This window comes from Oncorhynchus kisutch, linkage group LG22 (genome assembly GCF_002021735.2).
Source record: "Oncorhynchus kisutch isolate 150728-3 linkage group LG22, Okis_V2, whole genome shotgun sequence".
Taxonomy (NCBI): domain Eukaryota; kingdom Metazoa; phylum Chordata; class Actinopteri; order Salmoniformes; family Salmonidae; genus Oncorhynchus; species Oncorhynchus kisutch.
Window position 1 is genome coordinate 33,569,844 of NC_034195.2, and position 10,117 is coordinate 33,579,960.

Genomic DNA, 10,117 nt, shown 5'->3' on the forward strand with positions numbered 1-10,117 from the left:
AACTATATTTTATTGGCAGAGAGGTTTGTAACTTCTTATTGGTCTAACTAATTACCTCCTGGTGATGTCTCCAGGCAGGCCAAAACCCCATCTGACCAAAACTGAAATGATAGCCCCTACATTATAATTTTTGCATTTTCAGTGTGGAAGTATAAAACAGAGGAAAATCATGTTTTTAATAAGAGTTGTATGAACTAAGCATTCATCTCATGTTTGTCTCCAGTTTAATGAGAGCCTATAGGGAGCGTGAGCACAAACCAGCCCACACAACAGTAGACTTCAGACAAGTTGGTCATCTCTAACCCAGGCCAATTGTATGGAAAGAGGGACATCTGGTGGTAGGATAAGTGAACTGAATCCCAGGCACAACCATGTGAAATAAAACAATATTTACAATTTACATAGATTATGATGGGAAAAAAATAGTGAATTTTATGAGAAAAACCCTTGACACATCTTTGAATCAGAAACACTTTACATTACTTTCAATGTACAGAATATATTTCATTACAAACAAAAAAGGTGGTGACATTAATAAATTATATACACGAAACAAGTATCCAACAGGGTGGAACAACAAATCAGTAATCACTGTCACAAACCAAACGGATATAGTGACGTGAAAAGTGTAACAGTGTGTTGTAACTGAAACGCAACAGACCAGGACTTTATTCATTAGTGCAAAACGTTTTGCAACGGAAAAGAAAAACACTTTTTATTGGACAATTTCAGGTAGTCATCCCCATTTCAGCCTGTTTTCTTCTGATGCTTCCTAGTGAATAAAACCCAGCTGTGAGCAGATTCATCCTGAGACTGAGTATCATTCTCCAGTTATCTAGTGATGAACAGGATTTCCCCCTTTGTATAAGAGTAATACTACTCTTCATTCTCTAGTCAGCTAGGTATCTGAAACAAAACGAGGCACAACACTGTTTTTGGATAGGACTTTGGAGAGTAAGGCTTATCTTCTGGGTTTTATGGGGATGATGAGTTATAATCTTTGGTTACCATGTTGTTTAATAATGCCACCAGCCTGATGACTGCTGGGGATTTGGACAAAAGACAGAGGTACCATCCAAAGTAACACGTTTCATAGTTAAATATTATTATATTAGTTTAAAGTCTAAATATGCTGCTTTTAAATAAATATCTCTCTCTCTCTCTCTCTACATACATGGTCACATGAAACCCTTGACAAGTTCTGAAATGAAATGACACGACAACCACAATACATATGCACAGATCCTTCAGATAGACGTTTCACTAGTCAGTCAATGAATAATACTAGTTACTGGGCAGGCGGGTGGACAGACAGAGGCAGAGAGACAATGACAGTCTTCTCTCTCACATCTGTACAGTCGAGACATCTGTCATGCAACTTACACATTTCTAAACAATGAATTGGGACACTTATAAAAATAAAAGTCATTTTCTTCTTTATCCAAACAAACATTATTGGGTGTCAATTGAATCGGTCAGATAGCTATGGTGCAAATTCAGAAAAGAATCTGCATAATAGAAATGGCAGTTAGAGCAGTTGGGATCCTATGAGTCAGTTGGGATCCTATGAGTCAGTTGGGATCCTATGAGTCAGTTGGGATCCTATGAGTCAGTTGGGATCCTATGAGTCAGTTGGAATCCTATGAGTCAGTTGGAATCCTATGAGTCAGTTGGAATCCTATGAGTCAGTTGGGTTCCTATGAGTCAGTTGGGATCCTATGAGTCAGTTGGGATCCTATGAGTCAGTTGGGATCCTATGAGTCAGTTGGGATCCTATGAGTCAGTTGGGATCCTATGAGTCAATTGGGATCCTATGAGTCAGTTGGGATCCTATGAGTCAGTTGGGATCCTATGAGTCAGTTGGAATCCTATGAGTCAGTTGGAATCCTATGAGTCAGTTGGAATCCTATGAGTCAGTTGGGATCCTATGAGTCAGTTGGGATCCTATGAGTCAGTTGGGATCCTATGAGTCAGTTGGGATCCTATGAGTCAGTTGGGATCCTATGAGTCAGTTGGAATCCTATGAGTCAGTTGGAATCCTATGAGTCAGTTGGGATCCTATGAGTCAGTTGAGATCCTATGAGTCAGTTGGAATCCTATGAGTCAGTTGGGATCCTATGAGTCAGTTGGGATCCTATGAGTCAGTTGGGATCCTATGAGTCAGTTGGAATCCTATGAGTCAGTTGGAATCCTATGAGTCAGTTGGGATCCTATGAGTCAGTTGGAATCCTATGAGTCAGTTGGAATCCTATGAGTCAGTTGGGATCCTATGAGTCAGTTGGGATCCTATGAGTCAGTTGGAATCCTATCAGTAAGTCGTCGAGTATGAATCAAAGAAATACAGTAAGAGAGACATTTGAACCAAGGCACTGTAGGTAGTCACTTCTAGAGCTCCATACAAAAATGCTTGTCTAACTTTATTTACACATGTTTATTTTAGTAAATATTTCCTTAACTCTTATTTTTCTTAAAACTGCATTGTTGGTTAAGGGCTTGTAAGTAAACATTTCATGGTAAGGCGCATGTGACAAATAAAATGTGATTCAATTTGATTTACCTCAACAACCCAGTAAGGACATTGATCTCATACAATTCTGTTTAAATAAGCACTACAAAGGGTTAACATGTTAATATGTATGGAGTCAAAACTGTATATAATGAATGTATCTAAATGTAATTCGTGGAGCAAAAAAAACGTTTCTGATTGACATATCGCATTGATTGAAATACACCAATACTCTGACCAACCATTTGTGACTATCAACAATTTCAGTTTGTCAGGAAAAACATGGAGGTAGGTGGTACATGGTACAGTCAGTAACACATCATTATAGAACCAAGGAGATCAAGGCTGATCTTTTTGTTCAGTGACTACATAAGAGCCAATTGAACAGCTTCTGTAATTAGTGCACTGACTTGAATGATGTTTTTAACTTGAGGAGGATCCCAAATGCTTATTTCAATATACACATTTGTGTTCCAAGGTACCAAGTGGAAGGGTCTTGTATTCTCTATGGTTAGATATTCTAGCTGTGGGGATGTTCTCGTCATTTGTTTTCCTGACTAAGCTACTAGTGATGTATTTCTACACTTCCTCTTTATGCACTAATGAAAATGAATCCTTAAATGTCATTTTCTCTTCCCCGCCAAAATGTTTGTCTTGTGCTCTCAGGCTGAAGTGTAACATTAATAAACATGAAAACACTAGTCAGACGAGAAGTTCAATCTGAACATTCTTCTCCTCTCTGCCAAAGAGTCAGATATGAACAGATATAATATCAAAACAAACCAATATGGACTGTCCTCATTGGCAATAGAACATGACCTCAATAAACTTTTGTCAAACTAGACCCTGAGTGGGACAGTAGACAAAGTCGTTCAACTTATATTTGAGTGCTTTGAAAAGGTCCAGATACCCTGAAAACTAACTTGCTCTGGGACCTTAGTAGGATTTTTTTTTATCCAAACGTTATCTTCCTCAAATAATACTTCCATTTGAGTTCATGGCAAAACATGAATAACTTGTAAACCCAGCCATCATGATAAGTGCTCTATGACAGAGAAATAAAAGTTATCCCTATGAAATGAAAGAGATGGCCAATGAGAACAGAGATTGAAGAGAACCAGCATTATGCAATATGGATGGGAGGAAAACGTGCCCCATATCCATGTGTCCACTACCCACATGTTTCTGTGGCTAGCTGGTTGTCCTAATGTGCTAAATTGTAACATTACAGATCTGACCCTGTATCTCTTTCACTATGTTTGCACAGCATATACATCTGCTACTGTAACACCATGTGACATTTGACCCTTTATGAGTACCACAAACAATGTTAGTTACTGTGAGTCCTACTACATTGTTAATGCATGACTGTACTATAAAGGTTGACCATCCATCCAGTCAACACAACCAAGCTACAGGATCTCGCACCAACCAGGGTCTTCACCAGTCCAACAGGAGATGCATAGTGTTGGGAGGCTGTGGTAGTTTTTATTTTGTCTTCGGAAGTTTAGACCCTTGAAGTTGTTAAGCACACTGAGAAATTCATTCAGTATGTAGGTGTGTGTGAATGTGAGAATGTGTGAAGGGGAGAAAGAAAAATCCCTGGGCTACACTGGAGGGGGTGATATGGGAGAGGTCCACAAAGGGCCATAACCTCCATCCATCGCATCCCCCTGTTCCTCTAGTAGAACTATGTGCAACCCCTCTTCTCTTCATGGCCAAAACCCCAAAGTATCCCTTTAAAGATTTTAGTATTATTAAAAGCACTATATAGCCACAGATGAAATGCAATTGACTGATGATTGATTGATTGAATAAGTGAGCAACCCAGTCAGGGGATATGTAGAGAAATTTCCAGCAGAGGGTGCCAGCATATAATAGCAATCATTCCAAGTGCCTTAGTCAGTCAGTTGTAGTTATCGGTAGACTAGAGCCTTGTCTCTCATTCTCACATTAGGCAGGACAATCCATTGGGTCTTCCCAAATTGAACAGCTCCTCTCTCTTCAGCCTTCCATAGCCCTGAGGCTGGGTATTGTGGTCCTATGTACATGCAGTCATCAGAGGAGGACTACAGCTAGTCCGACTCTTCTCTGGAGCTGAAGCTAGGCCAGGACAAGCCTGGGGCCACAGTTCTGGGTGTGGAGGGCTCAGAGAGACGTGTGCTGGGCTGAGTGGAGGGCTCTGTGTGGGCTTCGTACTGGGGCAGCTCTCCTTCTGACGGCAGATCCCCGTCTGGGAGGTAGGGAGGCGGGGGAAGGTCAAACCAGGGAGGCCGGCTGGAGGCATGATGGAGAAGGAAAAATAAATACAGGAAGAAGCACACACATAAATTAACAAATGTTGCTCCGAAGTATTCTGAAATCAAGTTTAGAGGCAGATTAATCAAAAAAACACATTTAAATAGGCAAAGCTACAGTTGGCAAAATGATTAGCCTCACGCTACTCGCTCCAGTACAGTACATTTACTGTATGTCTACCTGACATCCAGCACGGCCTGGGAGTAGGAGGGTGGTGTGTCCATGGACATGTCAGCAGGGTAGAGGGTCCTAGACAGCATCTGTAGCCCTTGTGAACCTGCACTGAACTGGGCTTCTGCAGACGGGGAGGTGGGGGAGAGGCCAGGGCCAGCTGGGTGGATGTGTCCCCGGTCTAGGATGACCACGCGGGATAGCAGCAGGGGCTGATGGTGGTGGTGGTGGTAGGAGGACCGGACCTCCCGGGGCAGCAGCACGCTGCGCTTCCTCTGGTGGTGCAGAACCAAGGCCAACAGCGCCACCACCAGGACAAAGATGACAGCGCTGCCGATGACTGCGTAGGTGATGCTAGGGTAGTTGCGGTAGTCCAGGGTTACAAAGTCCTGGCCTGGAGCTTCTGGAAGAAGGAGGGAGAATAGAATAAGAATGGTTAAATTTTATGCTACTGTCATGTTTAATATTATAATGTCACATTCATAATTGTTGAGGGATTTCAGTTGTTCCCAGTGGAGAGGAGAACAAGATCTAGCTCTAAGGGACAAATTGGAGAAGCAAAAAACTTTCTAGAGTTCAGGAACCTACAGTATCCTGAGATGAAAACAGAAAGCAACACTACAGGGAAACTCTGATTACTGCTGTAGTGGAGAGGGCAACACACACACACACACACACACACACACACACACACACACACACACACACACACACACACACACACACACACACACACACACACACACACACACACACACACACACACACACACACACACACACACACACACACACACACAAGAGAGAGCAACTTAGGAACTCACAGCTCAGGATGAGAAAGTGAATAGTTGGTGGTCAAAGACGGAACAGAGGGAGTTGCCACACCAATAAGGAGCACTGTGCCTTATTATTCCAGATGAGTGGAAGGATTGGCACTTAAACAATTCCTCTGATATTACTGGCGGAGAATTTCAAATCAGCTGCTGAGGGTGAGATAGGAGCCCGGTAAGGCATCCATATTAGGACTTACCGGTACAGAATCTTATTACGATTGACGGGTTCGGTCTCCATATTAGGACTGACTGGTATGGGACCCATATTTGGAGTGGCGTAATGCTGCTTTGGTTTTGCGGATTACCGCTCTGAGGCAGAGAGAAGAAATCACATTGTCTGGCTAGATGAGAATCAAGACCAGTCCCAGTAAGGCTGATGCATTTCTGTCACAGTCTGAACAAGACATTAAGGAGTAGGATTACTGGGGTCTATAAGGGTGCTATAGCCAATCCCATTACAATTCAGAAACACCCCTCTACATTTAGGAAATATCCATATTAGCCCAGCACATTGCTTCTATTGCACTCAAAAGATTGGATATGTAATTCAAAGCCTGATTACAACTGTAGAAGTAATAGCACCTCTTTTACGATAGTCTGCATCTGTACAGCAAATGAAATTAAGCAACGTCAGTAGCCTACACAGAATGTGCTGATTGCTATCCACTTTCAAATCTGTCAGGCTTTGACAGAGTTGTCTGAACTCTACCTGGCTTTGAGAGGCAAGGTGGTTTTGTAATGTTGTTTTCTCAGGTTGAGATTCTACCTACTCCATATACCTTAAAAAGGTAGGTTTGTGGATCAGAAAACCATTCAGTATCTGGTGTGACCATTATTTGCCTTATGCAGTGCAACACATCTCTTTTGAGTTGCACTGATCAGGCTGTTAATAGTGACCTGTAGAATGTTGTCCCACTCCTCTTTAATGGCTGTGCGAAGTTGCTGGATATTGGTGGGAACTGGAACACGATGTCGTACACGTCTATCCAGAGCATATCAAGCAGCCTCAATGGGTGACATGTCTGGTGAGTATGCAGACCATACAGATCATGCTGTTTAATCAGCTTCTTGATATGCCACACCTGTCAGAACATTTTTGGGATCTTTTATTTCAGCTAATGAAACACGGGACCAACCCTTTACATGTGGCATTTATATTTTTGATCAGTGTATATTTATATTTTGGTCTCTGATATTGCTCATTCTGTTATTTCTTAATTTTTCTGGAATCTGTCTTTTTTGATGTATTATTATTGATAGGTATTACTGCACTGTTGGAGCCAAGCATTTCACTGCACCTGCGATAACATCTGCAAATCTGTGTACGCAACCAATAAACTTTGATTTGGATTTGATTTACAACTGTAGGGGTAGACTTTAGAGGGGGAAGTGTCTTGTTGTAGGAGTTTTAAAGGCTTTCTCACGTGGATCTCTCGTTGATCTGCTATATCAGCTTCATCTGGCTCGGTAAGTGTTTATGGTTTTCAGTGGCCCTGCAGATACTGTATATATACAGTACATATAAATGGTGTGTTTTGTATGTAAACACTATTAAAGTGACCAGTGTTCAATGACTAGAATACAGAATATACATATAAATAGAGTAAAACAGTATGTAACATTATTAAAGTGACCAGTGTTCAATGACTATGTACCATACATATGGTAGCAGGATAGAGTACCGGGTGGTAGCCGGCTAGAACAGTGACTAAGACAAGTGGTGACTGTTTGAAGATGATGAAGACACCCGTTCTGTCTCTGCCTTCTAGCTGGTAGGGTGGTGAAAAGGATGTGGCTCGGGTGGCTGAGGTACTTGATGATTTTCTTGGCCTTCCTGTGACACCGGGAGCTGTAGATGTCCTGAAGGGCAGGCAGTGTGCCGCGACTGATGCGTTGGGGTGACTGCACCACCCTTTGGAGACCACTGTGGTTGCGGACAGTGTAATTGTCGTACCAGGCGGTAAACAGCCCGACAGGATGCTCTAAATTGGGGAATGTGTAGAATTATGTGAGGGTCTTAGGGGCCAAGCCTCCTGAGGTTGAAGAGGTGCTGTTGCTCCTTCTTTACCACCCTGTCTGTGTGAAGGGACCAGTTCAGGTTGTCAGTGATGTGCACGTCCAGGAACTTAAATCTTTTGACCTTCTCTACTGTGGTCCCGTCGATGTGGATAGGGGTGCACTCTCTCTGCTGTCTCCTGAAGTCCACAAACAGCTCTTTCGTTTTGTTGTCGTTGAGGGAGAGGTTATTTTCCTGGCACCACTCCCTGTAGGCCTACCACCGCTGTGTCGTCTGAAAACTTGATGATTGAGTTGGAGACGTGCATGGCCACGCAGTCATGGGTGAACAGAGAGTACAGAACGGGACTGAGTGTGCTGCCACTGTGGGGCCACCGTGTTGAGGATCAGTGTGGCGGAGGTGTTGTTGCCTACCTTCACCACTTGGGCCCATCAGGAAATCAAAGATCCAGTTGCAAAGGGCGGGGTTCCCACCCAGGGCCCTGAGCTTAGTGATGAGTTTGGAGGACACTATGGTGTTTAAGACTGAGCTGTAGTCGATTAAGAGCATTCGTACATAGGTATTTCTCTTGTCCAGATGGGATAGGCCAGTATGCAGTGCAATGGCGATTGCATTGTCCTTGGATCTGCCGGTGATTGCGAATTACAATGTGAATTGTAGTGGATCTAGGGTGTGAGATAGGGTGGAGGTGATATGGTCCTTAACTAGCCTCTCAAAGCACTTCAGCTACTGTAACAGAGGACAACGCTTGCATAAACAGTATCTCCAGCTGTGTGTGTGTGTGTGTGTGTGTGAGAGAGTGAGAGTGAGAGTAAGAGAGAGAGGAGGACTATGGGTTTGTTTTCTCTCTTAGAACTATGCTCATTTACTCGGACCTGGCTGTTCTTTTCCTCAGTTCACTGGTTCCATTCATTATGCACCGAGCTCTGCAGAGAGAGGTCCAAAACAAAGAGAAATTATTACAGTAATTACCTCGTAAAAAAACGGATGAAAGGATCCCACCACTGCCACCAGTCCCGCCCGCCAGGTCTCAATGGCCTCTTTCACAGAGTTCACAGACAAAGAGAACTCATAATGCCCCCGCATAAACAACTGGTGGGGATTTGGGGATTTTAGCAATAGAGGGCCTAACTGGAATGCCTGCTGGGTTTTACAAACTCGTCACAAGAGAGCGAGAGAAAGAGAGAGAGACAGAAAAGGGAGCGAAAGAGGTGGTTTATTTTTTACTCTACAGCAATTCCCTAGCTGTCAGGGGAAGGAGGTAGTGCCTTGTCTCTACCCCCCGCTGTGTGTATGATTGCTCCAAGCCTCTTGCTTGTGTTTTAACCCCTTACATACCGTGAAATTCTTCACACAAAGGAAGGAGTTGTGCTACCACTAACAGGGTAGCTTTTCCCCTTCCCAGATGACATCATCACCTCTAGCAGAGTCTCTATACTCTCAGTGCTCTATGCTCCCACCTTAAAACAGCCTCAATCCGTCAGGGGATGGACTCTACAAGGTGTCAAAAGCGTACCACAGGAACGGTGGCCCATGTTGACTCCAATGCTTCCCACAGTTGTGCCTTGATGGCTGGACGTCCTCAGGTGATGGACCATTCTTAATACACACGGGAAACTGTTGAGCGTTAAAAAAAACAAGCAGCGTTGCAGTTCTTGACGCAAACCGGTGGCCTGGCACCTACTACCATACCCTGTTCAAAGGCACTTCAATCTTTGTCTTGCCCATTCACCCTCTGAAGGGCCCACATACACAATCTCACAGTCTCAATTTTCTCAAGGCTTAAAATCCTTATTTAACCTGTCTCCTCTCATTCATCTACACTGACATCAATAAGGGATCATAGCTTTCAGCTGGATACACCTGGTCAGTCTATGTCATGGAAAGCGCAGGTGTTCTTAATGTTTAGTACACTCAGTGTATATTATACACTCAATGCAATATACAGCCATCTCTCTCTCCCATTTCTCCTCCATGCTGTTTCTCTCTCTCTCTCTCTCCCATTTCTCCTCCATGTTGTTTCCCTCTCTCTCTCTCCCTTTTCTCCTCCATGCTGTTTCTCTCTCTCTCTCTCTCCCTTTTCTCCTCCATGCTGTTTCTCTCTCTCTCTTTTCTGCTCCATGCTGTTTCTCTCTCTCTCTCTCTCTCTCTCTCTCTCCTTTTCTCCTCCATGCTGTTTTCTCTCTCTCTCTCTCCCATTTATCCTCCATGCTGTTTTCTCTCTCATCTCCTCTCTCTCTCTCTCTCTCTCTCCATTTTCCTCGTTAATAGCTTGTTTCTCTCTCTCTCTCAC

The 10,117-nt window shown here is 43.4% G+C and overlaps 1 protein-coding gene across 1 annotated transcript in view; it reads right to left on the reverse strand.

Annotated features, from left to right (window-relative positions):
- Positions 1-207: 207 nt before the first annotated feature.
- The window catches only part of LOC109867480 (low-density lipoprotein receptor class A domain-containing protein 3), a 137,742-nt gene continuing 127,832 nt past the window's right edge, over positions 208-10,117 (reverse strand). Inside the window, exons 5-6 of the mRNA XM_020456661.2 lie at positions 4,985-5,378; positions 208-4,783 (exon numbers count right to left, since the gene is read on the reverse strand). Coding sequence (XP_020312250.1) covers positions 4,582-4,783; positions 4,985-5,378 — 596 coding nt within the window. The 3' untranslated portion in view covers positions 208-4,581. The remainder of the gene's footprint in view (positions 4,784-4,984; positions 5,379-10,117) is intronic.